Genomic DNA, 21,094 nt, shown 5'->3' with positions numbered 1-21,094 from the left:
GATTTGGTGGAAACATCCGTTGGTGATTAGAGTTGATTAAGGGATTGAGTGGATCTTATTGAAATAAAGAACTTACCATTTGTATCGTTAGCCGTTTGTGGCTGATTTAGTTTCCATATTTTTATTAGTCTCAAATTATTATACGAACACACATGTACGTAAGATTAATTCAAGAAAAGAGTGTCTTTTTCTACTTTGATTTTTGCATTCGAAACTCTATTTCGTATTTATCATGTTTTCGATCATTCATCACATATAAAATTTAAACATGGTCTATATCTTTTTTTTTATTCTTCAATCTCTTTTTTGCTAAGTTTTGGATGTTCATATATCCAAATCGTTCAAAGAGGAGTAAAAATCCAAAATCAAACGAGTTGTTATGACAAAAAGAAGTCAAATCTAAAAACTCTAAGACCAAACGAGGTGTTATGATAAAAAGAGTGAAAGGTAGAAATTAAAAATCAAGCGAAAGTGATTTGAAAATAGGTAATCCTCTTTAAAAGAACTAAATTTTGTATTTATGGATTATTCTAAAGACAATGAAAATATCTATTGATTTTTGTCGCATTATCTTTTCAAGATTAACTTTTGCATTCTTTCAAAGTCAATTTGAAGGGAAGGTTGAAATAGAAAAATGAATATGTGATTGAAAGAAAGTATAGATTTTGAGATATTATTTTCAATAATAATGAACACAATATTGTGTTAAATATTGTGTATCATATTTGTTTCCGTTATATCTATATTTTCTTTTTACATTTCGTTCCTTTTTATTTGTCTTTTTTTTATTATTTAATTTCCGCAATTTTATATTTTTATACTCAATAATTTCTTAGTAAGTGGTACGACTTCAGTGGGAGTGATTCGAGTTATCTAACTTCCAGGTTTGGCCGGAGAAAATGTGGTGGCATATCCATGGCTGATAAGATGGGTTTGTAAAACCTTGTCACGCTTTTGCATTCATTTGATTGGAAGGTTCTACAAGGAAAACGAGTGGAGATTGTAGAGAATCCGACCTTGTGTTGAGGTTGAAAAATTCATTCGTGACCATACCCGGTGCCGGATCCGAATCTTTATCTGTAAATGTGACATGCCTTAAGAGTATGTAATAAAATTATTTGCTTACACTGTGGGGTGAATTTATATATAGGTTATTGTGGATATATGTATGTTATAAAAGAGCTCACTTTGGACCTACGCAAGAAGTTGGTATATGCTTTCTATGTGAAGGAGAGAGAGTGGAGAGTCCTAATTTACAATGCCATATCATATATTGAATTTGTGAATCTGAGACAATTTAAAGATGGATGGCAAGAGATTTTATCCATTTTTTGTGTATACATATGAAGCGTATACCAAAGCCATCTAAATCGACCTTGCACTAATACTATACTTTAAGATCTCTCTCTCTCTCTTTTTTTTTTATGGCGTTTGATTTCAATGACAATGCTTGCCTATCGTCATTTGTAGTCTTGAAATCCAGACGGAGTATCTAAAATGTTCTGTGCTTAGCCGCGAAAACAATGGTATCTACGTGAAAAAATCCCCCCAAAAAATCTGTTGAAAAAAAGATGGGTTTAGATATAACGAGAAAGATAACGCACAATAGAACCGGAAACAAAGAGGAACATAGATATCTCTTCGCGACATGATTCCACTGAGTAAAAGAGAAATCCGAGAATAAATTTAAAGATACAAAGAAGACCATCAACGATTGGTTTACTCGTCAAAAGTTGGTCGAAACAGAGAAACCCAAGAGAAAAGATGAACGAAAGAGATGGAGAAGGAGTAACAAATTTTTTCACCAAAATGACTTGCAAATATCTCAAAATTGAATTTGATCTAATACCAATTTGTTTTGATGTCTTAAATATATAAAATACTAAAAGACATCATCAAAAGTTGCAAAATCCGACAGTTTTCACGCAAAAAATCGCATATGTTCATGTTTATGAAAACTAACACATTCCGAGTCAAAATAGACTGATTCAGGTCGTGTCAACTTTCTGTAAAAACACGATTTTTTTCACAGAATTTTGACGCGGTCCGAGTTACAACTGATTCGAGACTTTCTGTGCAAAACGAGTTTTCTTTGAGAAAAGTAACACGAACCGTGTTAAATCTAATACGAACCGAGTTATATTTCTATAAAGAAAATTTTGTTTTATTCCGGAAAACTGAGTTACATTTCAATGACAATGCCATCATCAGTTCAAGTCTTGAAACTCAAAAACAATATGTAAAGTATTCTGTTGTTTAGCGCGAAAACAATGGTATCTAATTGAAAAAATCTCCAAAAAAAGTCATCAATTTAAATAAAGGGAGATTAACATTAATGTCGGTGAGCTGAAACCGACAAGGATGGCGCTGCAATTGGCCGATAGATCGGTAAAGTATCCCGCTGGGATTTTAGAGGATGTGCCTCTTAAGATGGGGGAATTTTACGTCCCCGTCGACTTTGTGGTTCTGGACATGCTGGAGGATTCCCAAATCCCCATCATATTTGGTAGGCCGTTTCTGAACACGGCCGACGCTGTGGTGCATGTCAGAGAGGGTAGACTCACGATGAAGATTGGCGATGAGACGGTTGAGTTCAGACTTGATCAGAACCTTAAGCCACCGCATTTGGTAGAGTCTTCCTTCTACCTAGATTTGATCGACACATTGGTCGACGAAGTGAGGGATGAGTTCAGAGATTCAGATCCCCTTGAGATGACATTCAACGCGGTACAAGAGAGTGTGTACTGCGATTGGGAGGAAGTTCGGAGCATTGTTCAGACTTTAGATGACATCTCATCGATTGAGCTTGAGGGCTGGAAATACCGGGCCGTTGAGCCCTTATCTTGTTCTGTCCGCGAGTTCCCTTGGCTAAGGGACGAGGAAAACAAAGAGGAATCATCACCCTCTTCGAGCCATCAAGCTCCGGTCTCCTCCAGAAAGTGCGTCAAAGGTGGAATTGAAGCCCTTACCATAAGGGCTTAGGTATGAATTTCTCGGACCTAATTCTACTTACCCGATCATTGTGAATGTTGCTTTGACTGATGTGAAACTAGCTGAATTAGTTGCATTGCTTAGGGAGTATAGACAATCCTTGGGTTACACTCTCGACGACATTAGAGGAATTAGTCCGTCCCTTTGCATGCACCGCATTCATCTAGAGGATAACTCTAAGACCTCAACGTTGGTTAAACCCGACCATGAAGGATGTAGTGAAAAAGGAAGTGCTTAAACTGTTAGATGCAAGTATCATTTACCTGATTTCGGATAGTGCATGGGTTAGTCCCGTGCAAGTTGTGCCAAAGAAGGGGGTATCATGGTAGTAGAAAATTAACATACTGAATTGATATCCACTAGGACGGTTACGGGTTGGAGGATGTGCATTGATTAGAGGAAGCTGAATTCGAACACCTGTAAGGACCATTTTCCTTTACCCTTCATCGACCAAATGCTAGAGAGGTTAGCCTTGCATTCCCATTTCTGCTTTCTTGATGGCTACTCGGGATTCTTCCAAATCCCCATTCACCCTAGCGATCAGGAAAAGACCACCTTTACATGCCCATATGGCACCTTCGCATACCGTAGGATGCCTTTTGGTTTATGTAATGTATCGGCGACATTTCAGAGATGCATGATTGCAGTATTTTCTGATCTTATCGAGGATGTTATGGAGGTGTTTGATCACACGGGTTTTCGACCGGTTTTTCTAACAACATATAGTAGGTTCTCCTCACATTCAGGTCATATTAGGACGTTCAATAGTCGTGGGTAGGACATTTTCTCCCTTTTTCCCTGCAGGATGATCAAACGAGGGATTCTCGCGCACGAGGCACGAAAAAGGAGCAGAATCGAGAAGTCCGAGAGAACTCAGGCAAAACGGGCGGCCCGCCCGGTTAACCGAGCGGTCGCTCGTTTGTCGAACAGGGAAACAGGCGGTCGCTCGCGTAAACAGGCGGTCACTCAGAAACATATCGAGAACCAGGCGGTCGCTCGTCAAACCAGGCGGTCGCCCAGTTCCGTAATGAAGAACGAGCGGTCGCTCGAAAAAGCGGGCGGTCGCCCGTTACCAGAAAACGGGCGACCCTGAGGAGAAAACGGGCGACCCTGAAGAAAAAAATGAGCGACCGCCCGTTACCAAAATCGGCCCAAATTAGAAAAGCCCGAAATTGGAGAGAGAAAACCACTTTTTGCATTGGGAGAAAAGGGGGAGCTTGAGGAGAGAGAAGGGGGTTGACTTTGGGAGCAAGAACACATTTTTAGAGAGAGAAGGGGAGATTTGGGAGCTCTTGGGAGACATCTTGAAGGAGGAGATCATCATTGAAGATCATCTTGAGCATTTCTTCTCCTTCTCCATGTTTTCCCTCTTTGTTTTATGCTTTGAAACTTTAGCTATGGAGTAGTAACTTTGTTGTGGGTGAGGGATCCCCACTTTGTATGGATACATATGCTTAATCTATGATGTTTATGAGTTCTCTTTCATGGGTTTGATGTTTTGTACTTAATGCTATCAACTTTGGCGAAATCTTAGTTGATATGATGTTAGAACACATTGATCATAGGGATATGGGAATGATGTTTGGAACCAAACATCAAATGAGTGAGTTATTCACATTGGGAAATGGCTTAGCTTGCTTAGGGTTCATGATAGGGTGCATTAATGCATCTAGAGATCATTTAGACCATTGGGAAATGAATGAATTGATTCTCTAGATAGTGAGTTTAAGCTTGGGAGAGACGAACTCTAGTTGAAGTGCTTGAAATCCCCGTTTGGAAGATAAACCCGTAGACATCGTAGCATCATCAACCATCCATGCTATTCATGAGGGATCCCGAACCTACAACGCTTCCAACCATCGTTTAAAAACCGTTAATTTTTATCGCTTTCTTGTATTCCGACACTTACCACAACCCACATTTTTATTGGATCACCTAATCTAGCTTTAAGATAGACCAATACATCCTAGTCCTCGTGTTCGACCCCGTTACTACAACTACCGTATACTTGCGGATAGTGGTACGAATCGGGTAATAAATATAAGATTCGGTGCGTGCGCATCAAGTTTTTGGCGCCGTTGCCGGGGACTAGGCAATTTTAGTGTTAGTCTAGATTTTTGCTAGATCATCATTGCTTGGATTCTTGTTTGGATACACTTTGTGACATAACCGTTCCTCACCACCCTCGTCACGTTTCGTTTCTTTGGTGCGCAGCTCTTTCGGTGCATGACAAGAAGCACAACCGACAGAGATCAACTCATCTTCGACCCCGAATTAGAAAGAACTGTACGTTTCACTCGGAGACAACAAAGACAGTGGAGAATGGCCGAAGAGTTGCTGGGAGCAAACAACGCCCGAAGAGGTCAACCCGGGATGGCCGAGGAAATGTTGAGGGGGGCCAATGCCCAAAGGGGTCCAGCCCAAGCAGCCCCTAGAACGCTTCGAACGTACACACAACCGAAGCACACCCAACTACTCTCATGTATTAACAAGGAGCCGTTGGAGGATTTTGAACTCCAACCACAATGCATTCAAATGCTCAATAACATGAGTTTCCGTGGGAGATCCAACGAGGACCCGAATGCTCACCTTACGAACTTCAAAATGAACTGCAAGGCAATCAAGAAGGGAGCTCGTATGACCACGGAGGATGTGCTCCTTGAGGCTTTCCCATATTCACTTATGGAGAGAGCTAGAGATTGGCTCTACACTCTTGAGCCCAATTCCATCTCTACATGGGACGAGATGGAGGAGCAGTTCCTTATGCAATACTATTCCCCCACCAAGACTCAACATGCGAGAAACCGCATTAATGCTTTTGTGCAAGAGGATGGGGAGAATCTTCATGATGCGTGGGAACGCTTTAAGGAATATCAAAGGATGTGTCCTCACCATGGGATGGAACGAGACTATCTTTTATCTATTTTCATCCATGGGCTGAAGGACGACACCCGGTCTTGGATTGATGCAGCATGTGGAGGTGACATATATGACATCCCTTTCCAAGAACTAGAGGCGACAATTGCGAAACTGGCCAAGGGACGCAGCCATACGTCCAACGAGTTCAGTAGGAGAAGCTCAGTGAAAGGTGATGTAGGAGAGAGCATCGCCCTCAAGGCCGTGTTATCGGACCTTGCAGAGATTAAGGTGCAATTGGCCAACGCCAAACAAGTGGCTGTGGTAGAGGACCATAATCTAGCACAAGTTCAACCGGGTATGTACATGGTCGATCAAGAAGCGGAAGAAGCCAACTATATCGGCCCAAACCAATACACTCATCCGTCCAACCTATACAACCCGGGATTGAGAAATCATCCCAATTTCTCCTACAAGAACACGTCGAATACGCTAAATCCTCAACCCGCCTTCCAGCGGAACAACCAAGGGCCTCCGGGATTTCAACCGAAATATCAACAACAAGGTCAGGGGAACCAAGGCTACCAAGGGAATTCCAACTACAGGCCGCAGCAAGCGCAACCCAAGGAACAAGACCCGGAAATCAAGGATATGCTGATGCAAATCCTCCAAGGTCAAAAATCGCAAGGGGTGTCCACCGGGAGCATTGAGAACGAGCAAGTTGCGTTCAAGAAGCAATTGGAAGGAGTGCAAGCTCACCTAAAAATCTTGGACAATCAAGTGGCGCAACTTGCCTCATCCTCCTCAACACGACAGCAAGGTATGCTCCCCGGGAAAAATGAGATGAACCCTAGGGAACATATAAATGCAGTGGACATAAGGAGTGGGAAACAACTTCCGGAGACCGCCCCCCCCCATGGTTGAAAAGACACCACCTCCAAGACTAACGAGGGAGGAGAAAGGAAAAGCTGTAGAAGAGGGTACCCCTGAAGTACAAGAGCGAGAGAAAGAGCCAGTCTACATTCCTCCCCCGCCTAAGGTACCCCCGATACCTTTTCCTTCTCGTTTAAAGAAATTTAATGAGGACAGCCAGTTCGGGAGGTTTGCGGAAATGCTTAAGAAGATGGAGATCACAATGCCCTTCCATGAGGCAATTCTCCAAATGCCCTCATATGCGAAGTTCCTAAAGGGCATCTTGACCAAGAAGCGGGTAGTTGAGAAGGAAACTGTAGCGTTAAGCACCGAGACTAGTGCGGCCATCACCAAGCATGAGCTTCCCCCGAAGATGTCCGATCCGGGAAGTTTCTCTATACCATGCAAGTTGGGAAACATTGAGATTGATAGAGCGCTATGTGACCTTGGAGCTAGCGTGAGTTTGATGCCGCTATCCATCTACAAGAAGTTGAACATAGGCGACTTGAAACCCACGAGAATGGCCTTGCAACTAGCGGACCGGTCAATCAAATATCCAGCAGGCATTCTCGAGGATGTACCTCTCAAGATTGGCGGATTTTATGTTCCAGTGGACTTTGTGGTGCTAGACATGGACGAAGACTCCAAGGTCCCGATCATTCTGGGCCGACCTTTCCTGAGTACAGCAGATGCAGTGGTACACGTCCGAGCTGGAAGATTGACAATGAAGATTGGAGATGAAAAAGTTGAATTCACACTCGATCAGAATCTGAAGCAACCATCAACAAATGATACGGTATGCTATGCGGATATACTTGAAGCGATGGCAGAGGAAGTGATTGGGGAATTCCGTGAAGTAGATCCGCTGGAAGTGTCATTAATGGCCACGGAAGCAAGTCTGTATAGCAATTGGAAAGAGATTGACGAGATAAGTCGGGCACTGGATGATCGAGAAACCGAAAAAGAGGTTTCTGGACTATTTCGGGCGACCCGCCCAGAAAACCAGGCGGCCCGCCCGAAATCGTCCGATTTTGAAGAGAAGCAGGTGATAACGGGCGACCGCTCGGAAAACCAGGCGGCCCGCCCGAAAGCTCTGAGCAAATTCAGATTTTCTCCAGTCGAAACGGGCGACCGCTCGGAAAACCAGGCGGCCCGCCCGAAAGCTCTGAGCAAAATTGATTTTTCTCCGGAGAAAGTGGGCGACCCTCCCGTAAAAACGAGCGACCGCCCGTTTACACCAGAAATGAAAAATTCATGTCCCGAAGCCATTTTTTCAGCTACTCGATCCATCCTCGACGTACCTCAAGCCCCAAGAGAAGATAAAAATGCTGATTGGGACCCCAGACATGCCCCGCATGTGGAATTAAAACCTCTACCTCAAGGGCTAAGGTATGTCTTTCTCGGCGAAAATTCTACTTACCCCGTTATCATTAATGATGCATTAGAGGAGGGCCAAGTAGGAAAGCTCATCATGTTGCTTAGACAATACAGGGAAGTCCTAGGGTACACTCTAGGAGACATCAAGGGTCTTAGCCCCTCTCTTTGCATGCACCGCATACATTTAGAGGATGATACCAAATCGTCAATCGAACATCAACGTAGGCTAAACCCGAACATGAAAGAAGTAGTCAAGAAAGAAGTTTTGAAATTGTTAGATGCGGGTATTATTTACCCGATTTCGGATAGTTCTTGGGTTAGCCCGGTACAAGTCGTACCCAAGAAGGGAGGAATCACGGTCGTTCCAAATGAAAACAACGAACTCATACCAACTAGAACCGTTACGGGATGGAGAATGTGCATTGATTATCGAAAACTTAACACAAACACCCGTAAAGATCACTTCCCCCTTCCATTCATTGATCAAATGCTAGAGAGACTTGCATTACATTCTTACTTTTGTTTCCTCGATGGTTATTCCGGTTTCTTCCAAATCCCTATCCATCCGAGTGACCAAGAGAAAACGACATTCACATGCCCTTACGGCACTTTCGCATATAGCCCTTACGGCAGTTTCGCATATAGACGCATGCCATTTGGATTATACAATGCACTCGCAACTTTTCAAAGATGTATGATGGCTATTTTCTCCGATGTCATTGAGGATATTATGGAGGTATTCATGGACGACTTTTCTGTCCATGGACCCTCCTTTGATGCGTGTTTAACCAATCTCCATCGAGTGTTAGACAGGTGTCTCAAGGCGAATTTGGTTTTGAATTGGGAGAAATGCCACTTCATGGTGCGAGAGGGCATTGTACTTGGTCATCGCATCTCGGACAAGGGGATAGAAGTGGATAGAGCGAAAGTGGAAGTGATTGAGACGCTACCGCCACCAACCAACGTAAAAGGGATCCGAAGTTTCTTGGGTCACGCCGGATTTTACAGGAGATTCATCAAAGACTTTTCGAAGATAGCGAGACCCTTGACCACACTTTTGGGCAAGGACATCCCATTTGAGTTTAGTGAGGAGTGCCACAAGGCATTTAGAATATTGAAGAAGGCATTAGTATCACCTCCGATCATTCAACCCCCGGATTGGAGTTTCCCTTTTGAATTGATGTGTGATGCTAGTGATTTTGCGGTCGGGGCCGTATTGGGACAAAAAAAAGGATGGGAAGCATTATGCCATATACTCTGCAAGTCGGACGCTCGATGATGCCCAAATGAATTACTCCACCATGGAGAAAGAGCTCCTTGCTATAGTATTTGCCTTCGAGAAGTTTAGATCATACTTGGTGGGTTCTAAGGTTATCGTTTACACAGATCATGCTGCCTTGAGGTATTTGCTTACGAAGAAGGATGCTAAACCCAGGTTGATCCGATGGGTGTTACTTCTACAAGAGTTCGATCTGGAGATCCGGGATAGAAAAGGGACGGAAAACACCGTGGCGGATCACCTATCAAGGTTGGAGATAACAGAAACTGTCCCCATCGATGATTCTCTAAGAGAAGAACACATCTTGTCCTTGGAAATCAAGGATGTAACTCCTTGGTATGCAGATTTCGTCAACTATCTGGTTGCCAAGGTGGTACCCCCGGAGCTAACCTACAACGGGAAGAAAAATTTCTTCCACGATGTTAGAGACTACTTTTGGGATGAACCTTTCTTGTTTAAGAGAGGTAAGGATGGATTATTTCGAAGATGCATTCCGGAGGAGGAAGTGAAGCGAGTGATACATCACTGTCACGCATCGGATTACGCAGGACATTTTGCTTCGGCCAAAACCGCGACGAAGATCTTGCAAGCAGGTTTCTATTGACCAACATTGTTCAAGGATGTTCACTCCTTTGTGAGCTCATGCGACGCTTGCCAAAGGACGGGCAACATCTCTCGGAAGAACGAAGCTCCACAAAAGTACATATTGGAGGTGGAGCCCTTCGATATGTGGGGAATAGATTTCATGGGACCTTTTCCGTCATCTTGTGGAAATCTACACATCCTCGTGGCGGTTGATTACGTGACTAAATGGGTGGAGGTACTTGCTAGCCCGAAGAATGATTCCAGCACTGTATCTCGAATGTTCAAAAGGATCATATTCCCTCGGTTTGGAGTCCCCAGGGTGGTGATAAGCGATGGAGGGGCACATTTCGTCAATAGGGTGATTCGAAACCTCTTGACCAAGTATGGTGTTCACCATAGAGTAGCCACCCCCTACCACCCTCAAACGAGTGGCCAAGCGGAAGTTTCCAACCGGGAGATCAAACATATTTTGGAGAAGACAGTGGCTAAGTCGAGAAAGGACTGGGCATTGAAGCTTGAAGACGCAGTGTGGGCCTACAGGACAGCGTTCAAAACGCCTATTGGGATGACTCCATTCCAACTCGTCTATGGAAAAGCTTGTCACCTACCGGTTGAGTTGGAACATAAAGCATATTGGACAATCAAGGCATTAAACTATGACTGGAAAACCGCAGCGGATAAACGTGTCTTGGAGCTCCATCACCTAGAGGAAATTCGTTTGGACGCCTATGAGAACGCACGGATCTACAAGGAGCGAGCCAAGAAATGGCATGACCGACGCATTCTCCCCCGAAACTTCAACCAAGGTGACCTTGTTCTTTTGTTTAATTCCCGACTAAAACTTTTTCTAGGAAAGCTGAAGTCAAGATGGTCGGGGCCATTCGTCATTAAGAACATCACCTCACACGGAGCGGTGGAACTTGACAATGGCAAGGATGGATCCTTCATGGTCAACACTCAAAGGATCAAGCCGTACAATCCCGGGAATGTTAAGCCGGGGGGAGGTACCTCTGTACTTTCCCTTTCTTTGATCGATTGAACGTCACCTCGGTCTAGCTACGACCTTAACTAGCAACCCCGGTTAACCCCGGGGTGAAAAAAAAAAATTTCGACGTTCGCTCAGAGAAACCGAGCGGCCCGCTCGTAAAAACGAGCGGTCGCTCATTTACGTCGAAAAAAAAAAACCAGATTCCGAGCGACCGCCTGGCAGACCGAGCGCCCGCTCGGCCGAAAAAATCGGGTTGTTTAACTCGATTTCGGGAGAGGGAGAGCCATTCTCAAAAATTTGGCTCTCCATCTCCACTCTTCCTTTCGCCGGCGGAACCTCGACTCCGACCACCCGTGCCGCCGTCGTCCGAATCTCCCTCGACACCGGAGACTCTCTCTCTCTCTTTCCCCCACTCGCTCGATCTCCCTCTCCCTCGATTCGAAACGGTAATCCCTTGGCCGCATCTATGTTCTTAGGTTAGCTAGAGTAGAGCTGAGTCGAATTTGATGATGGGTATAGGTCTTAGGGTTGAATGTGGTCGATTTCGGCCGGAAAAACTCGATTTTCGGCCAAGAAATCGAAATCCCGAAACAGTGGGCGGTCGCCCGAGCGACCGCCTGTTTCACTCGAGCGACCGCTCGGAAAAACAGGCGGCCCGCTCATTTGCTCTGATGTGAAAATTTTTTTTTGAAGGCGTTCAATTTTTCCCGTCCTAACCCCGAAACCCCGATCCATGTCGACTATACCCTTGCAGATGGCACCGAAAAGAGCCAGAACGAGCGACATCGCCTCGTCGTCACAAGAAGGTGAATTCTCTCAAAGGAGAGAATTGAGACCGGGAACCGTCACGGAAATCCTGGACACGAAGCAGAATGTCCTCAACGAAGGGCCACCGAGGTTGGTCAAGATAGATAGGCGCGACGAGGCGTACGAGCGGGCGAAGCATCTAAGCAAGTTGAAACAACGCTCAAGCAAATTCATGTGCGAGCGCACAGTCCGGGAATTGGGGATCCAGGCAAACGTCGAATACATATTCGACAAGCTCGGATGGGGAGCACTGAGCAGAAGCGTCGAACCATCGTTCAAGAGCGTGACCCGGGAGTTCCTGGCCACTTACTCGTGTTACTTCCCATCCGACGGCAAGATCGACGAAGCTTACATGGAGTTTCGGCTGAACAAGGTATGGGTTAGGCTGAGTATGGCTCAGTTTGCCGATATCCTAGAGGTCCCCAAAGGGAAGCATTCCCTCATCCCTACCATCTCGGCCTACGTCCTCCAAGACTTCTGGAAGAAGATAGCCGTCCGCCACTACTCGAGCTCCGCGGGGAAGATCTCATGGGTACAGCATCCGGCAATCCGCTACGCTCATTCCATCATGTCGAACTTCATTTTCGCACGAGACGAACCCGGGAAGATTCATAGGATCGAACTATGTTACCTCTACGACGCACTGCGGGAGTTCCACAACGGGCCATCCCTAGACGCGTATGTCCGAGCTAGGTGGAGAGACATGGATTTGGCTTCGCGGGTAGCCATGCATCTACACATGTTGGCCTCCACCAAGGCTAACGAGACCTGCATCTGCGTCGGAGGGATGATCACGAAGATAGCTCAACGAGTCGACACGGGGATCGTCTTCTACAAAGCCGATATAGTCGACACCCACAGTCTCCTAGACATGGAGGCCCTCCGCCTCCGAGGACACATACAGCGGAGGGGATGGCAGTGGGTTTTCACGGGCAACGATGGGCTGTCACAGAGCCTTGCGTTCCCCTGCGAGCAAATCCAGACCTTTACGCCCGACACCCTTCGGCTGGATTTCCTCGACATCGCGCCAAGCCGGATAAGGATCGGACGGGGGAGAACGATTGACCCCTCGGCATCAGTGACCGAGGGACAGTCGAGCTCCACTCCCGACCCTCGATTAGATCTAATATTGCAGAAGCTTGAGAGTTTCGACACTCGACTCTCCACCATCGAGGGATTCGGGACCCGCCTCACCTCACTTGAGGAATCCATCGAGGATCAGATGGGCACCCTAGAGGCCACACTCACCACATCTATTGAGAGCGCCCAGCGCGAGATTATGCGGGCTGTGGAGAAGATGATGGACGATGAGGACTCAGACGCCGGAGGATCGGTTCCGGGAAGCGAGACCGAAGGCTCATCCGCATCAGGCACCAGCAAGGGAAGCAAGAAGATGACACCTTGATCTCATCATCATTAGGATAGAAATTTTTTGATTTCCCGTTCAACTATGTTTAGATGTACTTTCCATGACTCGTGGCCTGCGTTCCCTCTTTTGGATCTTTGAACGTTTATATAATGTCTTGACATATCTTGAGGATTATTGATCTTATCGGGTATCGGATGGTGCAGCGTTTTCTCGGTTTTAAGCTCGAAAAAGTTTTTCCAACAGAGAAAATGGGCGGACCGCTCGTTTTTGCGAGCGGTCGCCCACTTACAAAATGCGAAACGAGCGACCGCCTGTGAAAACAGGCGGACCGCCCGTTCATGTGAAGCGACCGCTCGAGCGGTCGCCTGAAATCCATTTCTCAACTTAACAAAACGAGCGGCCGCTCGTGTGTACGGGCGGCCCGCTCGTTTTCTCTGACAAAAATCCGATTTTTCTCAGTTGTTTCAGATGGATTCCAGCAGTCATTGGGGAAGGGCACGAAAGTATATTTCGGACACAATCCCGGAATTACAAGATTTCAAGCCACAAAACGTACAATTCTCAAATCTTGTGGATGCAACCCTTATCGATGTCGAGCAAGACCGCCAGGAACCGATCCAATTTCAACCCCGATCCAACGACGAAGCACTCATCTTACATCAAATCCAGCAAAGGGGACTTAAAGCATCCATGTTCGTGCACCATGGTATTTCCCCGAGGCAACTTCGTGAGCGGGTGCAGAGTATCTTCCAACTCGCCGGATGGGAACGTCTATTCCGGGCCAATCCTCGGACATACAGCTCCCTTACCACCGAATGCCGACCCTCAAAACAGCTATTTCGGTTTCCGTCTAGAAGGGAAACAATTCTACCTCACGATGGGACAACTTGCACAAATTCTAGGCGTTCAAACGGGCAACACAGCGGCGATCCCAAAAATCACGATCACCAAGGCCAGAACCTTCTGGGCGAGAATAGCGGCAGGAAGCTTTACTCCTTGGAGGCTTAATGCGTTCATGATACGACATCCCGCAGCCCGCTACTTCCAGCAGTTCATGGCCTCAACTTTATTTGCGCGAGAGGATACTCAACATGTCTCCATCACGGAGCTAAACGTGCTCATGCACCCTCTCCATTTCATGGTGAGTAACCCCCTCGAAATAGCAGACACTGCCTCGAGAGTAGCACTGCACATGCATAAGGTAATTTCCTCGTCCACCGATTCCATTTGTTTTGGAGGAATTGTAACCTTAATTGTAGAGCGAGTGGGAGTCGACCTCAGACCCTACGTACACGACCAGATTCACGGGGACACCATCAATTACATTCACCTACTGGAGAGCAACTTCGTCAAGGAACAAAACGGAGATCTACTCTGGAAATTCGTGGATATCGATAGTAGGTATCGGTCATTCAACATGACCTACTATGTGCTACCCCCATTAACCGAAGAAGGCATCCGTTTCGAAGTCCCATCAGGCCTCGGCACCGATTCAGAAGAGGACTCCTCATCTCAGGGGTCCAGCTAAAGGCACTCGGTCCCATCTCTCAACCCTCACCCCCTGCATTCATTTTAGCACAACATCGTAGTTTCTTTCACTTTGCATAGGGCTCATTGGATGATAACGAAGAGAAGAAGCCGAAGTGGAAGAGTACTTCCTCGGACGAGGTAACACACATACCCTTATAATTTCATTCCATTTCCACTTACTTCTTCTTACTCCCTACTAGCCGTGAGTTAACACCGCGGACGGTGTTCAGTTCAAGTCTGGGGGGGTGACACTACTAACGCATTTCGATCCCATGAGCTTCGACACTTAGGACCACTTGCATTTTACACTTAGCATCCTGCATAAAAAAAAAACAAAGGGGTCTGCATTGACTTGCACGATTAGGTCGCATATGTGCATATAGGTCTAGGTATACATGCATACACTTGCATAAGGTTTTTCCCTCTCAAAGATTTGGTCAGATGATGATGGGGCGTAGAGTAAGGATTGTCTTGGAAAGGTTTTAGGAGCTGAATTTAGAATTTATCTAAAGAATTGAATGGATTGTCGAGTGAGGTAGAAATAGCTGAACCAATCCTAGAGCGAATGATTGTCATGTGGGATGATTTTGTCTCCTAAAGTCTAGGTGGAGTAGAAGCTACGAACCAAGCGTGAAACGTCTCCCCAAAAACCACCCTTTGACCTCTAAGTTAGAAAGCCTATAGGAAACAGCGAGCCCTACCAAATACGATGCATCGTCCCGACACTCCTCTGTCATCATCTCGCTAATGAAAATCATTCGGGGACATGAGTGCTTCGAAAACGAAGGCTCGGGTCTAAGTTGTGGGGCGAGAACACAAAAGTGATACTTGTCAAATTCCAACGTCCTAGAAGCCCGTGATTGCGTCATACAAAAAAAAAAAGAAAAAAAAAGAGAGAATTGAAAAACATGAACAAGAAGAAAGAGATAGGGCAAGAGACAATAGAGAAACCATAGGCTAACCAACTTTCAGAGATCTCATTTGGGATGTGTTTAGGAGACATGCTCGGCTAGTCAAGCGTACTCCACATTAGATCGCGGGAGGCGACGAAAATTCCATTGACGAACTTCCGCTTAAATGTTAGAAAAAGCTAGAGTATACCAAACTCGATTTCGTTCGCGGCAACTTTAACCCGTACAACCAACCCACTCAAAACCCCTATTCACACTCCGACCATATCTTATTACCCCTTGGACGATTTTACACGCCCATTTACTCGAGGACGAGCAAACCTCGAGTCTGGGGGGATTTGATCACACGGGTTTTTGACCGGTTTTTCTAACAACATATAGTAGGTTCTCCTCACATTCAGGTCATATTAGGACGTTTAATAGTCGTGGGTAGGACATTTTCTCCCTTTTTCCCTGCAGGATGATCAAACGAGGGATTCTCGCGCACGAGGCACGAAAAAGGAGCAGAATCGAGAAGTCCGAGAGAACTCAGGCAAAACGGGCGGCCCGCCCGGTTAACCGAGCGGTCGCTCGTTTGTCGAACAGGGAAACAGGCGGTCGCTTGCGTAAACAGGCGGTCACTCAGAAACATATCGAGAACCAGGCGGTCGCTCGTCAAACCAGGCGGTCGCCCAGTTCCGTAATGAAGAACGAGCGGTCGCTCGAAAAAGCGGGCGGTCGCCCGTTACCAGAAAACGGGCGACCCTGAGGAGAAAACGGGCGACCCTGAAGAAAAAAATGAGCGACCGCCCGTTACCAAAATCGGCCCAAATTAGAAAAGCCCGAAATTGGAGAGAGAAAACCACTTTTTGCATTGGGAGAAAAGGGGGAGCTTGAGGAGAGAGAAGGGGGTTGACTTTGGGAGCAAGAACACATTTTTAGAGAGAGAAGGGGAGATTTGGGAGCTCTTGGGAGACATCTTGAAGGAGGAGATCATCATTGAAGATCATCTTGAGCATTTCTTCTCCTTCTCCATGTTTTCCCTCTTTGTTTTATGCTTTGAAACTTTAGCTATGGAGTAGTAACTTTGTTGTGGGTGAGGGATCCCCACTTTGTATGGATACATATGCTTAATCTATGATGTTTATGAGTTCTCTTTCATGGGTTTGATGTTTTGTACTTAATGCTATCAACTTTGGCGAAATCTTAGTTGATATGATGTTAGAACACATTGATCATAGGGATATGGGAATGATGTTTGGAACCAAACATCAAATGAGTGAGTTATTCACATTGGGAAATGGCTTAGCTTGCTTAGGGTTCATGATAGGGTGCATTAATGCATCTAGAGATCATTTAGACCATTGGGAAATGAATGAATTGATTCTCTAGATAGTGAGTTTAAGTTTGGGAGAGACAAACTCTAGTTGAAGTGCTTGAAATCCCCGTTTGGAAGATAAACCCGTAGACATCGTAGCATCATCAACCATCCATGCTATTCATGAGGGATCCCGAACCTACAACGCTTCCAACCATCGTTTAAAAACCGTTAATTTTTATCGCTTTCTTGTATTCTGACACTTACCACAACCCACATTTTTATTGGATCACCTAATCTAGCTTAGAGATAGACCAATACATCCTAGTCCTCGTGTTCGACCCCGTTACTACAACTACCGTATACTTGCGGATTGTGGTACGAATCGGGTAATAAATATAAGATTCGGTTGCGTGCGCATCAGTGTTCAAGGATGATTTTTCTGTCCATGGGCCCTCCTTTCCTGTGTGTCTGATGAACTTGCTCCGAGTGTTGGATAGATGTGTTGAGGCAAATCTTGTGTTGAATTGGGAGAAGTGCCATTTCATGGTCCAATATGGCATTGTGCTAGGCCACAAGATTTCCAGAAAGGGGATTGAGGTTGATCGAGCTAAGGTCGAAGTGATAGAGAAGCTGCCGTCTCCATGGAATGTTAAGGGAATCCGGAGTTTCTTGGGACATCCCAGGTTCTACAGGAGGTTCATCAAGGATTTCTCGAAAATTTTGAGGCTTTTGACCGAATTACTTGCAAAGGACGTGCCTTTTGAGTTCACCCATGAATGTCAGGCCCCCTTTAAGACTCTGAAGAAGGCGTTGATCTCTCCGCCCATCATTCAGTCGGTAGATTGGGAAGCTCCCTTTGAGCTCATGTGTGACGCTAGCGATTTTGCAGTGGGGGTTGTTTTGGGTCAGTGGAGAGACATGAAGCTTCACGCCATATACTATGCGAGTAAGACCTTAGACGATGCTCAGATGAACTATTCCACAACCGAAAAGGAACTACTCGCCATAGTATTTGCCTTTGAGAAGTTTCGGTCCTACTTGGTCGGATCGAAGGTGATCGTCTATACCGACCATGCTGCTTTGAGGTACCTTATGTCCAAGAAAGACGCCAAGCCTAGACTGATTAGATGGATGCTCTTGCTACAAGAGTTCGACTTGGAAATCAGGGATAGGAAAGGTACAGAGAATGGAGTGGCCGACCATCTTTCCCGAATCGAATGCCATGAGAGGGTTCCAATCAATGACTATCTTCGGGATGATCACGTGATGGCGGTACAGGTCAGGGAGAGAGACCCGTGGTGTGCAGATTTTGTTAACTTCATTGTCAGCGGGTAAATTCCTCACGAGTTGGACTACAACGGGAGGAAGAGGTTCTTCAGAGACATCAAGGATTATTTTTGGGAAGAGCCTTACCTCTTCAAGAGAGGCAGTGATGGCCTCTTTAGGAGATGTGTGCCCGAAGAGGAAGTCCGGGGTGTGATTCATCATTGTCACTCTTCGGACTATGCTGGTCATTTTGGAGCATCGAAGACCTCAGCTAAAATTCTTCAAGCCGGGTTTTATTGGCCATCAATGTTCAAGGATGTTCATCAATACGTCTCATCTTGCGATGCTGGCCAGAGAACGGGGAACATCTCCCGCCGCCACGAGATGCCTCAACATTACATCTTGGAAGTTGAACCGTTTGATGTATGGGGCATAGACTTCATGGGACCGTTCACATCTTCTTATGGGAACTAATACATTCTCGTGGCGGTCGATTATGTCACCAAGTAGGTAGAAGCGATGGCCAGTCCCACTAATTACTCAAAGGTGGTGACTAAGATGTTCAAGAGGGTGATCTTTCCAAGGTTCGGGACGCCAAGGGTCGTGATCAGCGATGGAGGGTCTCACTTCATCAACCGCACCATCAAAGCTCTTTTGAAGAAGTATGGTGTGAAGCATAAGGTGGCTACCCCGTACCACCCTCAAACAAGCGGGCAAGTTGAAATCTCAAATAGGGAGATCAAGGCAATACTTGAGAAAACGGTGTCAAGGTCGAGGAAAGATTGGGCGATCAAGCTTGACGATGCTCTATAGGCATATAGGACAGCCTTCAAGACACCCATCGGTACGTCTCCCTTTCAACTTGTCTATGGGAAAGCTTGTCATTTGCCGGTTGAGCTTGAGTACAAGGCATATTGGGCAATTAAGAAGCTGAATTACGATTGGAAATCCGCTGCGGAGAAGCGAGTGTTGCAGCTTCACCAACTCGATGAGATTCGGTTGGACGCCTGCGAGAATGCTTGGATTTACAAGGAGGGAACTAAGAGATGGCATGATCGTCGGATTTTGCAGAGGGATTTTAGAGAAGGTGATCAGGTACTTCTTTTTAACTCAAGGCTCAAACTATTTCCAGGCAAGTTGAGATCGCGTTGGTCGGGGTCTTTCACGGTTAAACACGTCTATCCTCATGGAGCGATAGACAGGCGCCCGAAGTTTACCCGACCGCCGATTCGAGAGGGAGCGATCACGGAGCATACTTGTAATACCCCGAAACTCGAATTTAATATTTAATTATTTTAAAATAAATAATTAAATAGGGATGTCACTAAATCACCAAAAATAAATAGTGCAATGTCGAGGAGAGGCACGAGGATCGTCACACGCGGAAAGGATCGAAAAAAAAAAAAAAAAAAAAGAAAAGAAAAAAAAAGAGAGTCTGGTCCGCCGGACCAGGCCTGGTCTGGGGCGGACCAACGACTCAGCCGGAGTCGGACTGGACAGGCGGACTGGGAGAAGAAATCGGAAAAAAAAAATAAACTGAGCCCGGTCCGCCGGACCAACTCCTGGTCCGCCGGACCGGGACTCGACAGATTTTCCAGCTCGCCATCTTGCGGTCTTGGGACGCGAGTTCCGCCTGAGTCCGCGGGCTGGCTGTCGTCCAGCCGCCTCCCACGCCTTGATAAGGTTGCAGGCTCGCCCATGAGCCTTGGAGAAAGCCAATTCGCCCCCCATTCCAGAAGAAAACGAACTCCCAATCTCTCCCAAAAACCATTTCGGGTGCAAGGGGAGGAAGAAGAAAAACCGGGAAAAAGAGGGGGAAAGGAGACGAACCGAGGCAAGGGGAGCTCGGTGAGACTAAGAGGGACGTGCCCAGACGTGTCCCAGAGCTTCTCACGCCGTGGGGAGCCACGAGGAACTCACCCAAGCTCGGACCAACTCAAGAACATGCGAGTGGTTTGGGTTGGATTTGTGCAATCTCGTTTTCAATGTTTGATGGTTCAATTCGAGATTTTCTTGCGTGTTCGAGACTTAGAACATGTCTAGGGATGTAAATCTATGTTTAATGAGTATTTGGAAGCCATACCGAACCGATTTGAGTGAGAAAATCGAGTGAGAATCGGAGAGAAATCGCGAGGAAGAAGAAGATCCCAGTCCCGGTCCGCCGGACCACCCGTGGTCAGCTCCGGACCGAGACTGGGATAACACGTGAACTCAGACGGACCAGAAGAAGGAAGTCGGACCAGAGAAGAAACGCGTCTAGTCCGGGGCTGACCAGTTCTGGTCCGCCGGACCAGACGTGTCCCGAAGTCCCGCGGTCCGCCGAGCCAGGAAAGACGGACCAGACCAGAAAAACACGTCCTGGTCCGCCGGACCGGCCCTGGTCCGCCGGACCAGACGTGTCCCAAAGCCCCGCGGTCCGCCGAGCCAGGAAAGACGGACCAGACCAAGAAAAACACATCACACATCCTGGTCCGCCGGACCAGACGTGTTCCGAAGCCCCACGGTCCGCGGAGCCAGGAGGAAGCGAACGGACCAAGAACCGTCTGGTCCGGGGCTGACCAACCCTGGTCCGCCGGACCAGACGTGGATTTTCCCTCTAAGACCGACGGACCAAAGACGAGGCGGACCAGAGGAAGAAAAGAGACTGGTCCGGCTGACCAGAATCTGGTCCGCCGGACTAGACGCCGAGAAATCTATGGAAAAATTGGAGTTCGACCGGGAAAGAGGAAACGACCCTCGGGGTTGACCAGGGCCCGACCAGACGTGACTGTGGGCGAACCGAACCATCGACAGAGGGCAGGCTTCGCGATTGGGATCAATCGGAACAAGTTTTGTTAAAACGTTGCGTGACGTGGCGAGATGTGTGATATCAAACTACGAGTGGTCGTTGTGTGATTGCTTGCGGGTAGAGTTGTATGGCGTT

General features: G+C 46.5%; 1 protein-coding gene across 1 annotated transcript; it reads left to right on the top strand.

The window, feature by feature from the left end:
- The first annotated feature begins 5,595 nt into the window (after positions 1 to 5,595).
- Positions 5,596 to 6,771, top strand: LOC104822759. Its single transcript, XM_010554106.1, has 3 exons — positions 5,596 to 5,945; positions 6,063 to 6,171; positions 6,364 to 6,771. The coding sequence occupies exons 1-3, from the start codon at positions 5,596 to 5,598 to the stop codon at positions 6,769 to 6,771; spliced, it is 867 nt and encodes a 288-aa protein (XP_010552408.1).
- Positions 6,772 to 21,094: the final 14,323 nt, after the last annotated feature.

The sequence above is a fragment of the Tarenaya hassleriana genome, unplaced genomic scaffold (genome assembly GCF_000463585.1).
Source record: "Tarenaya hassleriana unplaced genomic scaffold, ASM46358v1 Cleome37, whole genome shotgun sequence".
Lineage (NCBI taxonomy): Eukaryota > Viridiplantae > Streptophyta > Magnoliopsida > Brassicales > Cleomaceae > Tarenaya > Tarenaya hassleriana.
Note: the sequence above shows the minus strand (reverse complement) of the source record. Positions and strands in the feature narration are given on the sequence as shown.

Coding starts and splice junctions, on each gene's coding strand:
- LOC104822759 (XM_010554106.1), top strand. CDS start 5,596: ATGAACTGCAAGGCAATCAAGAAGGGAGCTCGTATGACCACGGAGGAT. Junction 5,946..6,062: donor GGGCTGAAGGACGACACCCG/GTCTTGGATTGA, acceptor CGAGTTCAGTAG/GAGAAGCTCAGTGAAAGGTG. Junction 6,172..6,363: donor ACGCCAAACAAGTGGCTGTG/GTAGAGGACCAT, acceptor CCCGCCTTCCAG/CGGAACAACCAAGGGCCTCC.